The sequence below is a fragment of the Diadema antillarum genome, unplaced genomic scaffold (assembly GCF_040938485.1).
Source record: "Diadema antillarum isolate AM-2024a unplaced genomic scaffold, OU_Dant_1.0 seq00000326_RagTag, whole genome shotgun sequence".
NCBI classification, from domain to species: Eukaryota; Metazoa; Echinodermata; class Echinoidea; order Diadematoida; family Diadematidae; genus Diadema; species Diadema antillarum.
The window spans coordinates 1,597,019-1,616,851 of NW_027271344.1; the positions used below are offsets into that span (position 1 = coordinate 1,597,019).

Below are 19,833 nucleotides of genomic sequence, written 5' to 3' on the forward strand. Positions count from 1 at the left end.
AAACTAATGCAGACCCTTGACATATGAAAGACTTTCCTTGTATACGCAGTATATGTATACGCAGTATAACACTACCTTTCAGTTGCAATATTCTTCGTTAGACCACTGAAAGCTTCTAGATAACTGGGTCAGTGTTCAATAACTTTATCATACCATTGGAATGCAAAGAAACTACTTCACGTTGCTGTTGTTGTTTAGGTTAGAACAACTCATAAATAATGTCAAAATGCCTCGTTCACGAGTACAATAGTCATGTCCTGTACTGATACTCAATTCTGCAACAGTGGAGAATCGAAGCTCTGTTTTCTCGTTTTGTTTACGTTTCCCCTTCCCCTAGTGCATAGTGGAGGTATCCATTTCTTGGCAACTACCCGGATGTTCTGGCCATTGCATTAGCAAATTTAGACAGTTTGCGGTAGATACGATAACAAAATGGTGAGTATTCATCTGTGTTTGTACGCATTGCATATTTAGAAGTACAAGTAAGTGTATATGGTATTGCACAACGAGATTCTTGTTGTAATAAAACACTAACATACATGAAAAGACAGTGTTTTTAGTCAAACATAGATTGCTCCGTCCCCATACTTACTGTGCGACAACTCCCTGTGTAGTCCCAGATATAGGCAAGTATGTTATGCAGTACTCTCTTGTTTGCTCATTTCAGTTCAGTATTCAGCACTTGAATGGTGTATGAACGTGGACTTGTAAACCATTGCAAAACATGCTATCTGTGGAGTAATGCATCTTATTTAATCTTTAAAGATTGATTTCATGTCAAAATACCACAACGTACGAGATGCTAAATGCTAAACATCCGCAGCCCGAAAGCTTTTACACATGTATGCGTTCGTGCTGAGCTGAGCTGGTCGCGGCGCAGCTCAGTGACTGGCTAGTCACTGAGTCTTGCTTTTCTCAAAAAAGTCTTGCTTTTCTCAAAAATACTGGCTATAAGTGTAACTGTAACTGTATACACCATCTATATATATTCAGGGAGTCTAATTTTCCTCGAATCAGAACTTCAAGACCATTTTGCGAGTGGTTAAATTTGCAGTTGTTGAGATTGAGTACAGTAACTAATGAATGGAGATATTTGTGCACGTTCATGTTGAGTACACATTCAGTTAGAAAAGTTATTGTGTTAAACTCGGGAATCTAACACTAACAGCACCTGACTTGCAAAATCCATGAAAATAAAAACCTTGCAAAATATATGTATACAGCAGGTGTTTGTTCTTCAATCATATAAAACGTGATCCTCAGCAGCATACTAGTACTTGGTAGTAGTGAACAGTATGAAGCATTTACATTGTCTAGCAAAAATGCCCTTGACCCTTAAATTGACTTTTCTCTCTTTTTTTTTTTCATTTTTGCTTTAAGTTTGTATCAATCACATGTACATGACATTACAGAATTATGATTTATGTTATAGTCAGCAGGCTTCGAATTAACCGACGGCCACTGACGGCCATGGCCGTCGGTGCCCCTCTCGTTGGCCGCAATGCCTTTTGTTTTTTTATCAAAGTTACGGCCAAAAAAAATGTGCCCTTTTTCTTGGGGCCGTGGTGCCCTTTTAGAATGAAAGTTACTATTTATGACGTATGATATGCCCTTTCTCAAAGTCTCTTTAATAAGCTTGAACAACTTTCCTGATCTCAAATATCATACCTTCAGTTCACTCGCGTCCCGATATATCTGATTCAAACTCAAGTATCTTTCCGAGGTACGAGACGACGTGTACGTACATGTACGCCCGACCGGCTTTTACCGTCCCCACTGCCTCCGCAGCGCAGCGGCCGCGAGTATGTACTACCTAGGCAGCGCATACTGAGTAAAGAGTGAACACCAAGTTCACCAAGAAAAAAGAAAAATCCCACGATGCCAAGGAAGGTGTGCCAGACTGGGGAATGGGGAGGGGTGGAGAGAGAGAGAGACCAATCAACAGAAGAAACCGCGCGTACTGGCGCGTTCTTGGAGGTCATGCAACTGTCTGTCACAGACTTATCATAGCAATCTACACGCGCACGCAAATTCCTTTGCCTTGTGGTTTTGCCAGCCAGCTGTCGGAATGTGCTTTGAAGTTTCATGGCAGCCTGGCCTGGCTGGCCTGAAAGGGTGTCGAGTTTCAATCAATACCTACTATATACTGTTGTTTTATTCCTGTTTTAAAAAAATGTCGTTTCACCTGATAGAAACGCGGAGATCGGTAATGTGTTACAGCTGTAGGGAAGAGGTTTTTGTTGTGTGTTGCACTTTGTGTGTGTGTGTTTGTTTGTTTGTTTTTCTCGGTTTGTTTTTCTTCTTTCTTTTTTCATAAACACCAAACATGCCCTTTCCAATGTGGCCTTGGTGCCCCTCTGACTGACTTAGGTGCCCTGGCCTCTTGGAAAAAGTGCCCTTTTCTAAATGGCCTTGCCCCTCCAAAATCCTATTTCGAGGCCTGAGTCAGTGTTGTATTCATTCTGGTAAGAGGGTTATGCAGTTTACGTATGAGTCTCACACATGGTCTGCTTTTGTACTTATTATCTCACGGATATTCCTGTTTGGGATTTTTTTTTTTTGGGGGGGTTACTTCTCTTGTAGCCATTTAGCTTGTATACAAATACACTATAACTTAATTGTGTTGTAACTATATATGACTCTGTTCAGCCAAGGCTTATTAGATTGAGGCCTCATTGGATTTCATGATTCTGTCATCTGGAAAAAGAAAATAATACTGTAAAACGAGGAATGTTCACATGCATTTTAATTTCGCGAATTTCGCGAGCGCCAAGATTTGCGAAATTAAAATGCACACGAAAGTTCTTGTCTACACTATATGCATTGAATGCCAGTGGCAGTTCGCGAAAATTTCATGCCGCAAAAAAGGCCGTCGGCTCCAATTCGCGAAAAATTCATGCCGCCAATATATCATGTTTTACGGTACTATGTTGGAAGACTCAAAGTATTCATGTCACAGTGTGATACATTTTTGTATGAATGCAGTACCAAAGTAGCATGTCTTGTACCATGATGTGCCTTGTAATGAAATAATTTACCTATGGAACGGACAATTGAAGTGTACTATCTGCAATTTATCAGTTTATCAATTGTCATACATATTGTGGGGAAAATGCTTTAGATCTCTCTGCCAAATTGAACGCAATATAAAGCTAGAGAAGCACTCGGAGAGCACGGACCTGTGCCAAGCAGCTCAGTTCAACCTATTCACGCATGCTGAATATCGCCCTATTAAGCCTGTGTTAACCTCATCAGCTTCCTACTGCATGGTGCTTTCAGCAGATTATGCACTTTAATGTGCATATTCAAACCTCAATTATGCGCAGCTTGAACTCCCAAGTTCATTGACCCTACATGTACATGTACTTGTACTTGTATTTGCCAACAATAAAAAAATCCTTCAAAATTTCATTAAAATTCCTGGACCACTACCAAAATCTAATCATCTGTTCCTTGTGTCATTATCAACTTTTTCTGCACGTTTCATCCAAATCCATTCACAGCGTTTTTAGTTATTTTGCAGACAGACAAATAAACAAACAAACCAATGCTGACGAAAACATAACCTCCTTAAAGCACAGGTAATAAAAAAAAACCCAGAAAGATACTCGAGGAATGACCCTTGCCAACGTTGCTTTTATAGCTTTCTAGTACCAGTGATTGATTATATACGCTGTGCATACCATTTCAGTAATGCAAGACCGTACCAATGTAGATCCTATAAAGATCTGCTACAATCTAAAATACTTGTAAGAGTATTGATGTTGTTGTTTTTAAGAAGATGTAGTATACATGTACATCTGTAGGTATTCTTGTCAGAATAGTGAATATTGAGAGGAAACAATTTACACATAGAAAGAATGGCAGATGTGAAATATCCCAGACTTTTGTACCCACAATGCTTTGTACCCTTTTGAAGTGATTCGGAAGCAATGTCTTTGATAAAAGTCATAATATGCATTATCAACTACAGTGTATACACTGACAAACACAAATGTAAGTCTGCACAATAGGCGCTGTAGCATTAGTAAGTCTCATCACAAATCTCATTTTCATGAAGATAGTTTTCTTCAAGTATTTTGCAGGGGAAAAAAAGTCTTCTCTTGTTGTGGCTGGCTTGATGCAGGTATGGTAGCATGAAATTTATAGCCTATTAAGGCAAAAGAAAATCATCCATGACACACAAGGCATTGACATTGGTGTGAAATTTTATTGCAATGTTGATAGTGTTACCATTCTTGTAGTCACTGTTCTTACACATTCTGTTTATCTCGTGTGCAGGGTAACGATGTTACGCTACCAATGGAGATGTGCTCCAACTGTAAGTATTCAAATTACTTGTGTCTTGTACAGTTTAAGCTACAGTAGTGAAAGACTTCTTGTTGAATTCCTTTTCATTGATCACTGCTGCTGGAAAAGTCTTTGGTTTATCTTACTTTCGAAGGCAAAAAAACAAAAAAACAAACAAACAAACAAATCTTTATGTTGCTTGTACATCTTGATAGATTTCATGGCATCACATCATTGGAAAAAAATAAAAAGGAAAAAGTAATGCAGGTTTCTGCATTGCATATTTTACAGATTTTTGATAGGGCAACTCTGTTCCTACGTCCAGATTGAATTTAATGAGAAGAGCAAAGTGGAAAAATTAGTACAAATTTTACTAAATTTGCACTTGGGAATAGCAAAAATAATGGAATTGAAGGTTAGTTTGCTGAAGCAAATCTGTGATATCTTTCAAAATCACAGTGTGCAAATAAATTGAGGCAATTATGTGGTGGCATCCTGACCCTCCCATTGGTTTACTCATAAAAAAAAGTATATTTACTCTAGATTTGTAAATAATGCAGCAACCCTTACCCTTATAGTTCTAGAAAGTCCCCACTGCTGTATTGTTGAACCCTCAAACAAGTTGATGGACAGGTGAAGGATATTTGTCTCACCTGGAATAGTTTTTTTTTTTTAAATCCGTTGAGGACGGACTGATTTTGCTACAACATGCACTTCCTATAGACCCCTGTCTGAGTATACTCGGGACTCGTCCTCGACAGGTTAACCTACTGTCATAATGTGTTGGCTTAGAGCAAACCAAAATTGAGAAATTAGTAGTTTTTCTGGACCATATTTTTCAGAAAGGTGCTTCTTTTGTTGGGAAGTAGTACATATTTTTTCATTGCTAATTCTGCACTGCACACGAGTGACCCTAATCTTTAAATCCTCTTTTCTCCCTTTTACATGAAATTGCTCCCATAACTTTCTCTTATTTCATTTTCTTGATTTGAATAGGTTAGGATGGTCCAGTCTAACAAGTTTCATATCATTTTAAAGCTTAGAGCTTACTCCATAAACTGTGTAGAAAAGTGAAAATTCATTTATTTTTAGGCTCTCATGATTATAGTAGTGTTAATGGGTGTGCAGGAAAGAGACTTGTTAGTCAGTGACATTATCATCTCTTCTCATTTGCATATTTAATGCAACCAAGAATGTGCAAAACATGTAGGAATCTTCAATTCCTTAACTTTCTTATCTTGCACTGCTTGTCTGATTGTACTCTGTCGAAGTGTATTTAAACATGGAGTAAATTTTTCACTTTGTGGAAAAATATAAATAAGCTACCATTGAGGAAGCAAGTTGTATGAATAATCCAAACTTTGGTGTCCATACTTTTATAGTATTGAGAGCCTTGAGCACCTGTGAGTGGATATGTTGTGCATTATAAATGTCTTTATTATATCATTATTAGTAGTAGTAGCATCATTATTATTATTAGTAGTAGTAGTAGTAGTAGTAGTAGTATCGTATTTAATTGTTACCAGGTGCCAATGCTAGGGAATGAACATAATATACACAGTATCATACACAGCATAACTTTTTGTTTATTGATGTATGATACGTATAAATAAAAACGCTGATCAGTTCAGTGCTTATTTATGACGATGTACATGGAGGGCAATTTGTCAATCTAGTGAGCTGTGTGCTGTTATCAAATCAAATCATTGCTTTCAACTTACATTGTACGAGATAATACTTGAATTTCAATGATTGATTTTGGTGAATTTGACGTGTTTATTTTTTCAGTAGTGTTTGCCAGTCAAATTGTGAGACCTCAATATTCAGGGTAAAACATGCATACTTTTGTATGTAAAACTACTGCATTTCAGACATCACACTTCTTATCTTTGGGATTTACACAAAAATAAAATTTTCTTCACGTGTAGTTAAAGGCATGGTATAGTTTTGGTTGGGATGGGGATTCATGTTTTAACTTTTTGCAAGATAATTAGTAACCACTTAAATGAAATGTTAAAGAGCATACAATTCTAGAGAAATTTAAAGTTTATTTGATGAAAATCAGTTTTAGAATGGCCGAGATATCCAGATACAAAGTGAATGTAATAAAATATGGGACCCACCTTAAAGTTTTATTAGGACCACTTTGTTTTGTTTTGTTTTGTTTTTATACTTCTTAGCCGTTTCAAAACTGATTTTCATAAAATAAACTTTAAATTCCTCTTAGGATTGTATGCTCTTATATATTTCATTTGAGTGGTTTCTAATTATCTCATTAAAAGGTTAAAACCTGAATCCCATTCTAAACCAAAACTATACCTTCCCTTTAAGATCAGGGATAGGTTTGGAATCATCAGTGAAATGCTGCTGCATGTCCCATCTAAACTCTTCAAATGAAAACTAAGTTTAGTACATTCATGGAGAAATATAAATGATGTTAAAGTGAATTGTAAATATTGTTTGAAATTCACAAAATATAAGCATACCATATGTAGATCTAGCGCTGACAGATATTTACTGTATAACTGCACTTCTTTGTAAATGGTATGAACAATCAAATTTATTGATTTATAATACTGCAGTTGTATGTCAGAGGTAATTTGGATGGTATTTTGGTCAGCTGAAGTACCTGTGCTTGCATAAACTGACTTAAATATCTCCTGTGTCAGTCCCCAAATTGTATGCATACTTGCGCAGCAAGTAGACATTTACTGCATTATAAAGATAGTCACAAGAAGGGCAAAGGGTGACCAAAGAGCAAAGTATGCAAGATGCACGGTCTGATTGCTAGGTAGGAAGACTGTCCCTGACAACTGCCGGACCGACCTTTCAAGACGGAAAGAGTCACTCAGCAGACTATCCTGGAGGAAAGAGAATGTGACGAGGAAGGTGTGTGATGTCTTTCTCTCGGCAAGCCAACAGGTAGCTGTGAGCTGGCCTCTTCTCAGATTGAGTTCAGTGCAAGTCACTGTATACTCTTGCATTTATATACAATGTAGTAGTTTAAGTACTGATACCTTTCAGTCCCTGACTGACCTCTTCCTTGAAATATGGAGAGGAGAAATTAGTAGAGAAATAATTTTGTTTGATTTCTAGAGCTCGACACTGAAATTTCTCTCTGATGGCCTGTTCAGGCCACTAAAAATCTTTAGATTTGAAATTTTTTGTGGCCTGGAAAAGAAATACATTGGCCCAAAATAAACAGGAACATAATTCATTTTGAATTTTAGTTGCCCGATCGGGCCACCCGGGCCACCAAAAAGATAACCTTTATGGAAATTGGTGACCCGACATCAATTATTGGTGGCCCCAGGCCACTGCTAATGTCAAGCTCTGACTTCAATTTTTTTTGTGTGTCATGTAATATATGATCATTTACATGACTGCACACCCTACAGTGAGGCTTTGCCGGGCAGATAATTCATTACTGCCACAGCCTTGACAGTATGAATTCTCATATGTTAAGAAATAAAACCCTCTCTCCCCTGTTACTCAAAAGAGGAAAATTTTAACAAGGATTGAGAAAGCTCAAATTCAGGGTCATCTTTGTACAATAAGGCAAATTTTTGTGCAATGTGGTATTTCCTGGGCAGCTGCCACCTAGAGTTGCCAAAACAGAGAGAGAGAAACAGAGCATTAATGTCTGTTTGTCAGATGGTATCAACCACCAACTTGCCTAAAAGCCTTCATTTTGCACAAAGGAATGCACATGAGAAAACAATATACCCTTTATTCTGATTGTGAGCACAGTAATGTGTGCGTGTGATGTACTAGGGGAGACATTGCAAATGTTGCTGAATAAGCTCAAGGCCATGCTCTTCATGCGCTCGGTGAGCTCTGATATATGCATTGGCGTATGAGTGTATGCATGTCGGCGGCTTTCAAGACAATTTTTTATAGGGATGTCCTGTAATTGTGGGAAAATATGAGTCGCTGGTGTCTGCAGTTAGCGACCATGAGATGTATCAGCCTCAGTTGGAGCACTCATTAGCATAATGACTCCACCATGAGTGCAGTCCCAGCAGAAAGTTCATCTGGCTTAGAGTGCACACCATGAGCTGAGAGCCAAGGTGATCCACTTAATCTTGGAGCAAGTATGATAACCAGCTGAGCCCTCGTAACCTTCACCCACCATGTCGTATAAACATTGTTGGAACACTGCTGTGATAGTGCCTGTGCTACTGCTATATGGACATGCTCTGGGCCATGTGATTGCAGTATGATGCACTCAGACTGTTACCATAACAGATTGTAAATGACTCAGAGAAATAATGATAAAGTGGCATTCTCAAAGCTCCCATTTCCATAGATGTTTTCCAGAGGGTATCACACACACACACATTATGTTGAGTAAAGATGTCTTGATGTGTACTTGGTTTAAAGGCCCAGTAGTGTGGGAAATTATGGGTAGCCCGATTGAATCTATCTTCATTCGCTGCCCACCGGGGTAAATTTGAAAACCACGAATAGTGCCCATCAGCGAATATGTACGTCGAATCATACGTTCATCAGTAATATTGTTGACTCCTAGTCAAGATTCTTCGGTTGTGTGTGTACTTACAAATGTGCATCTATGAGATTAATAATAAAGATGTACACTGTTCATTACAGGAATTCTTGTATATGTATCTAAGTCGGGACAGCCTTCCCACTTCATTGTATCCTCATGCTACTGGGCCTTTAACACATGGCTGCTGTATTCTGTTGCACCTTTACAAACTTAATGAAAGTACCCTCCAGTTTACCGCACACCATTCACATACAGTTAAAGTGTATGTAGAGTTGTCATAGCGGCTGATATAGGCAAAGCTCAGATTGAAGGTCCCCAGTATTACCATAACAAATTGATTGGTATTGATGCCTAGCAGTATGTGGTCCGCATGTCCCAGAATACCAAATTGTTCAGTATGAATGTGTACTATCCATCTTTGATATAGTGGAGAATTCACAGGATTAATCATAAGTCATTTGAAATACACTTGTAAATGTGTTCTCTATGTTACATCTATATTTGGATGATTATTTTTCTGCACCCTGTAAAGCCCAGCCTTTGAAATTGTTATTGGAGAGGTCATTTTCCTCTAATGACATCATAAGAGACAAAGATCAGATATGTTTGAATAGGGTTGGGATGCCTCTAGAGAAATAACCATCCATGATAGCACATCGATCCCCAGATTAACGATCAATCAAAGTCACCTGTGAGATTTGTTGTGATTGCAGCAATTCTTAGTAAATTTGGGTGGGTAAAGATGACTGCTGATGATGCCTGACTTTTAATATGTCTAAAAGGCCCGGGAATTATATGAACAAGCAATGCACTATCTAAACTAAATGCCTTGAAGCATCACAGCAGCAGAGAGATACAAGCCATTTTACCTTAATGGACAAAGAATCCTCCAGCTTAATTGCAGAGTTCCTTTAGTGTCACAACTGACGCATACGAGCCATCACTCAAATAAAGCATGACTGATCATCCGTAGCAAGTAGCCCCATCTCGCTTGAATGATTAATCAGTCAAGACACATTTGTGAGTGGCAAATATGCCATGGTTTCAGTCTCTGGCATATTGTGTGCCTCAGCTCTGCCAGAAATGTTACAATTCTTGAAGTAAGAAATAATAAAAATGCAAGCCTTTTCAAGTCATGTTTTGGACTTTTCACCAAAAAAAAAAGAAAAAAAAAAGAAGGAAGGAAAGAACGAAAGAATCTTTTCAGCTTGAGTTTAACATTCGTGAGGTATATCTGCCAAAATGTATGGTGATGGAGAATCATTATACATATATCCTGTAGTACAGTTCACAATATCTTTTTCTCTCCTTGTTCATTATTCAGGTTGTAAAAACAGATATTCCCCCCCCCCCCCCCCCCCCCCCCCGTGCCTGGACAGAATTTTGGGCAAATTTGTGATGAGCACAGCAAATGCCTTACAATTCCATCTTGTGCACCACTGAGCTTCGCCACCCTTCACAAGAAGACAAAAAAAGAAAAGAAGTCCAACGTCCTGTCCCATTTATCATATCAAAAGATCAAATCAGAAGATGGCATTTAGCTTTAAATTATCATTTTAAAGATGCTAAAGGAGTATTAAATACACATGCAGTCCCAGCTTCTCATGGGTTCTATAGTACCTTACTGTATCCTCACAATTTTCTGCGAATGCTTGAACCATTGTCAAACGACTGTTAGAAAAGGGAAATAAATTGTTTAAACTTGTAGCCATATACTGTAGCCATGAATTAAATATGTTTGAGCTATATACCCCATGAGTCATTGTTCATACATCAATTATTTGATTTTTCTGTGTATAACGCTGATGATGGCTTCTAACTGTATGGCAACCTTCAGGCATGCTGTACATTCTAATAGAGCCACTGAAAATTGTCAAAGACTATTTACTTGCATTTCCACTTGTTGTCCTCTTTGTTAAAAAAAAAAGGACCAAACAAGCCACAATAAAACAAATACATCATCTAACCAATCAAACATACCAACAACAAAAAATCAATATAAACTAGGTATGTGATGGCTGCATTACTGTGAATATAATTGTCAGTACAGTTTCTGTAGTTTATCGCTTGTATATATGATGAAATGTGAATTCCTTCAACTGATAATGAAACAGTTCCGAATTAATTCTTTCTCGAGACTTATGGCCCTCATTCAGTGATTCCATGCATCTGACAGGTTAAAGCTTCTTCACTTTATTCTCTTTCACATACTCTGACCTTCACTCTTTATCCATCTTCTTCTGTCATTCTTTCCAGAATACAACGTATCTCTCAATTTCATTTGCGTAACGTCTTTCTCTCTCTCCCCCTCTCATTATTTACCCAATATTGGCCGAGCTGTCTGGTCATTTCACGCATTTATTATGGTCCTCCTGAAAGATTAGCTTGTTTGATTTTTTATGGGGGGGGGGGGAGGGGAGAGGAGAAGGATGGGATGTCCTTACAAATGAACAGCAAAGATTGGCCTAGTTTGTTAACGTTTGGAAGTCTAGCTCCATTGTCTGAAGCTGCTTTATTGCCTTTTTAGAAAGATCCAGGGGTGGTGATATTATTTTCTCTCTCTCTTTCCCTCCTTCCCTTCCTCTCTCCCTCTCTCTCTCTCTCTACCTCTCAGTCTTTACCTTTAAACAACTTTCCCTCATTTTATAAACTGAAAACACTTCTTTCAGAGCAGCGACTGAGGATGGAAATTGAATTCTAAATAGCTCTGGCCATCACAGCTATTGCACTTTCCTCTCACTTCCAGGAGTCATCTGTGGCTTGTTTGGGAAGGGTGTCACAGAAAAAAAAACCACCAACAACAACAAACGAATGAATTTTTGTCTCTTGCCCACATGGGCACTCCAGCAACAGTCCTGTTCAGACAGTGAAATGGGCTTACACTTTACTTTGCCCAACAGTAAGTTTTGATATCCATGTGCAAGAGGGCAGGCAGGTTTGATGAACCATGTCCTCTACAATTTGTTCAGATGATTTCAAGTTCAGTATAGAGGCAGTTAACAGCATGCCGGTTTAATTTATATAAAGATGGTGACTCAAAGGGGTGTCACATATACAGTCAAACCTGTCTATAGTGGCCACCCTAGGGAAACAACAAATGTGGCCGCTATAGACAGGTGGCCGTTAATGACAGGTTGGCGTCCATTTTTAATCTTAATACGTGCATTTTATAATAGCAGAAAATACCGCATGTTGTTCTTAAAAAAAAAAAAACCCAACAACCAACAAATAAGTTTGCATGTGCAGCAGTGCTGTTATGGGGATTTTCGTTATACAATTTACTTCATTTTTTTCATTGCCTCCTTATGTTCTTTTGATGTTGAAAATGATATTTCGGGCCTGAGAAGTGCTCTGATTCATACCCTACCGGTTTGCATGAACGGGGTTCACGAGAGCTGAGTTCAATGGAGATTGATAATGTGTAAAACTTACGTAAACAAGAAACAATACCCAGACAAGTACCCTGTTGTCCTAATTTAACGGGACTTAAACACTTAGTCTGCATTTCGGTAAAATTCTAAGTTGTTATTATGAGTTGTCTTTGCCTTTGTAGCATCTATTCAGGGCGGCATTACTGAAGCCTAGATCTAATCTAGTCAAGTTGGTGGAATATGGGTTTTCGTGGCAAAGAGCTGCTTTAATTTTGTCAATCGTCTTTGTGTGATTGTGACTGAGCTAGGACTACATGTAGGTAGAAATCACGCAATGAACGTAAAAGACATCGTACTCATTGCTGATTTAATGGTTCAACTAAATTTTTGTGGCCGCTATACACAGGTTGATATTCACCACGGGAGACAAAATTAGTGGCTGCTGGCCGCGTTAGGCAGGTGGCCGCTATATAAAGGGTCCATAACATAGCAATTAAGTTCGAGGGATTTTTCAATGGCCGCTATAAGCAGGTGGCCGCTATAGAGAGGTGGCCGCTAAGACAGGTTTGACTGTACACCTATCACATGTGAAACATGAACAGGCATTTAAAAGAAAAAGAAAAAGAACTCATCTGTAGATCTGTTTCCAAAAAAGAACAAACAAAAAACATGTTTCTGAAAGTCATGCAGAGTTTTATTCAAGTAGCATTTTGTAGAGCCTGAATACGACAGATGTGTCTCCAACTCCATGGCTTGTTAATCGACCATGCAATTCTCAGCGTACACACATGTACATTGTATTAATATGCAAGAGTATGAATATGCACCAAGGAGGCAGTGATTATCAGGTCAAGTTAAACTCCACCTCAAATTTATTTTAGACATCAGGCCCATTTACACTTGCTTGGAAAAATCGCGATTTTTCTAAAATCGCGACATTTGGGTGTAAGTTGCTAAGCAACTACACCCAAACGCCCTCGAAACATCGCCGGAAAAATCGCCAGGCGGAGTGCGATTTTTTGAAACATCGCGAAGTTTGAGGCGAAGTTAGCGAGTGTAAACCCAAGCTGCAGAAATATCGCGATTTTTCATCACGTGACTCTCGGTATCGGATTGCACCGGGAGTTTATGCGCGCTCCCCATCCCTCTTTGGAACGTGTAGAGAGGTACAGCCACGATCCTCGGTCAGCTCGTGGTCTCTCACCTCCCCCTCCCTGATGAAACTAGTACAAACACTGTACGTGAAAACTACTACTGGTAGCAAACCTGAAGTTTTCCAACCACGTATCATCACCCCATGACAACTTAACAAAATAATGTTCTCCCAGAAATGCGTTAATTCAGATTGTGGGAGTGCCCGTACTGCTCTCGTTAATTTATATACGTTGTTTGTGGAATACAGGACTCAGGAGTATACGTCACAAATGTAAGTTCTTGCTGTCGCCTGATAAAATACCAGTCCTAACTTCCAAGCCTTACTTCCCACTTTCGTCATATCGGCGAAATTTCATGATCCTCCTGAATGCTGCTGTAGATAAAGTTTTACACACCTACTACGTATGTGATCTAATGTAGCAAGTTATCCTATAGTTTTACCGTAAGTAAACAGTCTCGAGAAGCACAAATTTATGTGTGCGTTGTACTGATAAAAAGCCCTGGCTCAACATTCCAACCAGCCAGCTGTGATCAAAATATCCTGCACTGCATGCAGTGAAAACGAACAGAATAGCGCGCGCTTCCATTCAGCTACCGTGTTGAAAACAGGTAAATTACGCATGCGCACTACTGACCAAAAAATCGCGATGTTTCGTGAAGCTCAAACTTCGCGTGCTTTTGCACAAGTGTAAACGGTGGAACCAAAATATCGCGATTTTAAAAATCGCGATGTTAGTAAGTGTAAATGCAGCTATCAAAGTGGTTTGAGTGCATGTAGGTGTGAGGAATTAAGCAGATCTCAATCAGAAAACACCTGTTGACCATGATTGGTCACTTCTGAGATAGTGAGAAACATGTTTGGAATTTAAATGGATTAAAGTTTGCCATCAGACCTACAGTATAAATGATTCGACCAGCCTGGGGAAAAACAAAACAAAACTTGTTTCTAAATTTCTTCAGTACATGTACAAATAAGTTTGTCACCAATCTGAAAGGGTTCTTTTATCCCATCCAAATGAACTTAGTATCTCAGTGGAACAAAATGCGATACCCTGTTTAGAGTCCCCTTGTCTAGGAGGACTTCCAGAGGACCTCTGGAAGAAATGCAAGATGAAAACGAGCGTTTTTTTTTAAATACTAACTCAGCCGGGGGTGTGAGACAGCCCCCCCCCCCCATCATCTAGCACAAGGCCAGCATATGTTTCTATAGAAACCAGTGCTAGCACGTTTTTCCTCAAGAGAGGCGGGCAGTTTCTTGCGCGCAGATATGCGCACTCCACCACAGACAGCGCAGGTCACCGGAAGTGTGTGCTGTGTTCACACCGAGACCATTTTGAGTCCTCTCATCTAGCATTATAACTGTAGCACATCCTCCGCAGGTTGTGCTGGACTCACACCGGTTTGACTTTACCTCAGACTTACGCCAGACTCACCCTAGACTCGTGCTTTGTGCTTTGTGCTTTGACCGGTTTAAGAGTCCCCATCATCTGAGGTAAACATGGCGGACCTCGTGAGGTTGTGCTGTGCTTGGAGGACTCTAAAATGGGGTACTGTAAAAGTGGAAATTTTCGCAGTGTTGAAATTTTCGTGCATTTCGCGCAACCAGAAATAAAAGCACGCGAATATTTTTGCTTTGCCGTTTGTTCCTGTACTTGGTGTCTCAATTCCGCGGAATTAGAAACACGCGAAACTCTTCTCATTCGGCCAAGCGCGAAAAATTAGTCGCGCGAAAATATCCACTTTTACAGTATATAAGAATGTCTCCTGCAGGATTGTTATACCTCCCATGCACAAATGTTCAGTACGTTACATTTTGAGACTCAAGTTTCCATATCACACGCAAACCAGCACTTTGCCTGTAACAGTTTTGATGTCTAATGTCTTCCTACCTTGGCACGTCCTTCCATGATGCCATTACAAGGTTCCTGAAAAGAATTCTACTTTAGATCACACATATCCAGTTTCATTTTACATTTCCCGTACTTCATAACTCTGTTGTAGCCTGAGTTAAAAATTTATTTAGCAGAAAACTGGCTGAATGATTAGAACTTTCTCTTTCATCCCATAGCAGACCAGGAAGGTCGAAATTAATGTTGTTGTTGTTGTTTTTTGTGTTAAAGACTGAAGAAGGGCACAACAGTCAGCATACAAGGGAATACAGAAAATTCTGCAGCTTTAAAAGTGAAAGTATTAATTTCTTTTATTTTCAAATTCCAACCATAATGCAAACATTTTCTGTGAACAGCACTCCATAGTACCACCAAATGTGCAATTTTCATCATTGTGATAAAAAAGCAGTCCACAGAATAACAGGTGGAGTTTTACAGGGTATGTCTGTGGAAGGAAAGCATGGCACATACCTCTTCACGCTTGCAGAAGATTGTAAACAGGTTCCCAGAGGTTGTGAAGTTTTAACGTTGTTGAAATTTGTACAAAGTGCGGATTGGGTTAAAACTGTGGTATGATCTCCAGCTATGTAGAAACGAAATTGTTGCATTCATGAAAAAGAAAGAGTGGATAGTGGCAAATATTAAAGTATGTGTAATGCTTAGAAAAAGTGCACATGAATAACAGTATTATTGGTAACACACTCTCCCATACCAGCAAGAATTTTAAACCACTTCTACATAGTCATGATTTCAGTATGTAATTTGACACAGCTGTACAATTCTACTCCTTGTACATATTTGATATGTATGTACAGAGAATCAAAACTGCTGTACCTGTTTTTTTTTTTCACTGTTTACCAGGGTACCATTTATTGTGCACATTATAATGTTGGGGTTGTCAGCATGTCACCACAGCAGGCATGTAAAAGATTGTTACACAATTCATGCTGCTGATTTATGCATGCACAACCAGAATCAAAGCAGTGATACAAGATTGGAGCGTAGGGAGAACGGAAGATGGGGGGAGCGCAGTGTTGCATGCGGGTTTCACTCTTGGCAAGACAGCGGAAGTGGGATCGGCAAGACGAAATTAAATGAAATGATTTGTGCAATGCAGAGACTGGCCAAAACAATGTGCAAAGATATTCCGACTGTGAACTCATGAGGGAAATCTTGTCAGACAGCCTGGACTGAACTATACTTGACTTCCTCTGTTTTAGCTTGTAAATTTTGTTTTTGTTCATGTTGGCCTTACCATGACAGGAGAGCAGAATAGTACATACAGCCTGTACATGTATAGGTCAGGCTTTGAACTCTTTTACAATTATTGCAGCACAAAAATTTTAAGATATTAAGCCCATGCAAATAAAAGAAATTTACAAGCACTTTGAAGAGAATGAAGAATTATATTTTTTCCTCTTTTTTGCCTTTTTTCATAAGCTGTTAGTATTTCCTATTTTGAGACATTAGTGATATGGCATTTGTAAGCAGTTGAAATATCATGGAAGATGAAAGAAAGTATAGCTTTTACCGACCTACTTTTTGATAATTTAAGATGTGTTGGTTAAAGCGGGCTTGCAGCTCATTAATGAGAAATTAGTGTTAAAATATTCATCAAGTGAATGCTTGTAAAAACATGATTACCTGCTGTCTCTTCATAACTATCTCATCACTGTTGACAAGTCTATTCTCATTAGGAGTGCAACTCCAGCACAATTTTGCCTGGTTTTGTGCCTCCGCCAAGTAGGTAGTAGTAGTAGTTGTGCCGCTGGCGTCTTGCATTTGGGTCCTCTGTCTGCCCAGGAGTAATTACCTTGTGTCATAATAACTCATGGTGTGGCTTCAGGCATCTTAAAGGGACTCTACAGTACTGGTTGAGATGAAGATTCAGGTTTATAACATTCCTAAGTGAGATAATTAGAAACTTTTTACGAAATATGAAAGAGCATATAATTTTAAGAAGGATTCAATGTTTATTTGATGAAAATTGGTTTTCAAATGGCTGAGATATAATAAAAAGTGATAATAATAAAAGGCGACAGGCTTTTATTAGGATCTCTTTGCTTCACCTTGTTTTTGGATATCTCAGCCATTTCAAAGCCAATTTTCATCAAATACACTTTTGATACCCCTTAGAATTGCATGCTCTTTGACATCTCATAGAGTGGTTTCTGACTATCTCGCAAAACGTTAAAAGCTAAATCCTCACCTCAACCAGAACTGTACTGTCCCTTTAGCATGCCTTGATAGATGAGGATGTGACCATGCAATGATGAAGTGATTAGATTGTGTGTCATGTGGTGTCAAAAATCATCTACAAGAGCAAGATCAATGCCCCTTTTTTTCTTTTTTCTTTTTTTTTGGGGGGGAGGGGTGGGTTTCTTCATGTTTGTGTGTGTGGGGGGGGGGATGAGCGATCTTTAAAGCATGGTGAATATGCCTTGAAATTTCCCCAGAATTTAAATACAACCTGTATGCCAAGGCACTTTACTTTTAAAAGTACAGTCCAGCCTGGGTTATCCAGCAATTACTTTTCGGGATCTCTCTATTATCCCATAGACCTGTAGGTCCATGATTATCCGAACATGGACTGGCGCACAATTGTCTTTTCGTTTCCAGTGCAGAACTGTACCAAGAGTACTAAACAACAATTCTCTTGCAGAAACAAGGAAATAAGATGAAGCAGTATTTATGATTTGCTAATTTGTGTTTTCTACAACTCTACAAAAATTGGTAAAATGAGATTTGATCATTCTATGTAGTTCAGTAACTTTATGTGAAATTTGTGCTGGAAAAAAAAAAGAACAGGGCAGGCTCCACTCTGCCACGTTTGTGACTTTGCATTTTTTTGTTCATAAGTATTGTGCATCGCAATACCACTTTTACAATAACGAGATGTGGGAGCATAAGATCCCAACAATTGTTTGATCAAAGCTACTAATCACTCTGCAGATATTCTTTTTAGTCTTCAGCGCAGAAAATTAAAAAACTTATTTGCTGCACATCATAGAATTTGTGGGCATACCCAGCATGTATACTTCTTCGACATTATATACAACTGTAGACAGGAGCACCAATCTGCCATCCTAATCCTTTGCATACCTGTTGGAGTAATGAACCACGTGTCATCATCTCCTACCCTCTCCATCCTTCTCCAAATGTCACAACCGCAGCCCAAACCCCAAAGCTAGAGAGGACATCTGTCACTCACAAAACGTCAGAACTCGGTAGATTGAGCATGAGAGAAAGGGGGGGGGGGGGGGGGGGGGGTGGGGATGGGGGGGGGGGGGGGAAGAAGACTGTGAGAGAAGAAAACCCATAGGGGAATGTATAGCACAGTCAGTATTCGGCCGAGATCACAATATGCATGTGAGGAGTGAGTGTGTGCCTTGATGGACAGAGATGTTCCTTCACCTGTGCTGTGCGGTCGATGCTAATGAAACCCACCTGTAGACTTGACATTGCGATGCACTGGTCATCGTGTTTCCTCCAGGTGAAATCTTGTCAAAGTGAGATACACAAGATTGTACTCTGCCTCTATCTGGGAAAAAAAGAAGGAAATTTCATGTCATGTTTTGTGGTGACACATTGTGTTGCATTTCCCACATATGACTCTTGGCTACATACATTGAACCTTCATTACGTACGTGGAAGGAATTTGATTTCGTGTATCTAGTATTACTCGTTAGTAGTTCTTGGAAATTGTCATTAGGGATGATAGACTTGATGTGCTTGGTAATTAGAATGAACTACATTCATCAAGTGTAGTGAGTCATCATTGGTTGTATTTGGAGCATCATTTTTATTGAATGGGTCCTATTAATCAAAATGTAAGTGAAGAGGATGTTCGTGATTTGTTGGGTTTTTTTTAAGGAGAGTATGCTAGGTCTAATTTTTTTCAAAGATTGGTTCTACAGGATGTCACTTTTCTTTGTTTTGGGTTATGTGTAGGTTTGAAATGCAGACTCTAAAAGATGAATTTCAGTCAAGAAAATCTGAAAAAAGACAATTGGTATTCATAGGGATGGAGCTTAACTACAGTGACATCATATCCATACAGTGGAGGTAGCTCATACATGGTTTCTATGTAGGCAGCTATTTTCAATATATCACCCAAATGCAAATGACAATCACCAAATAATTTAGTGATTCACTCAAACCTTCATTGATCTGCTGCTTTTTTCTGTCTTAATCTCAGTTTTCATTTTCTCTTGTGAGCCAGCATTTGTTGCAAGCCATGAACCTCAGATAATATATATATATATGTTTTTTTTCTTTTAAATATTAAACCAATGTATATGAATTACAAGTACCGGATATCTACATTGAAGAATGCAGGGATTGGAAATATTGAGATTAAAGTAGAAGATGGAAGAGGGGATACAGGAAAAGAGAAAGAGTAGAGATAGGCATATCTGTAGAGAATGAGGGTTGGGGAAAGGAAGACAAGACAAGCTAACGAACACGATGATTGAAGCAAGTGGAGAGATAATGTGGGAGCTGAAAACTGGAGTGTGCAGGCAGCATGAAGACCTTGTCTCCTTTGCGACTGCTTGACTTTGACGCCAAATGCCAAATCAATACCCGCCCTGAGTCGGCAATGCCCTTCCAAAGCCTG

The 19,833-nt window shown here is 39.0% G+C and overlaps 1 protein-coding gene across 1 annotated transcript in view; it reads left to right on the top strand.

Annotated features, from left to right (window-relative positions):
- The first annotated feature begins 370 nt into the window (after positions 1–370).
- LOC139730660 (calcineurin subunit B type 2) overlaps positions 371–19,833 on the top strand; it is a 37,558-nt gene continuing 18,095 nt past the window's right edge. Inside the window, exons 1-2 of the mRNA XM_071641520.1 lie at positions 371–435; positions 4,282–4,321. Of these exons, the coding sequence (XP_071497621.1) occupies positions 433–435; positions 4,282–4,321 (43 nt within the window). The 5' untranslated portion in view covers positions 371–432. The remainder of the gene's footprint in view (positions 436–4,281; positions 4,322–19,833) is intronic.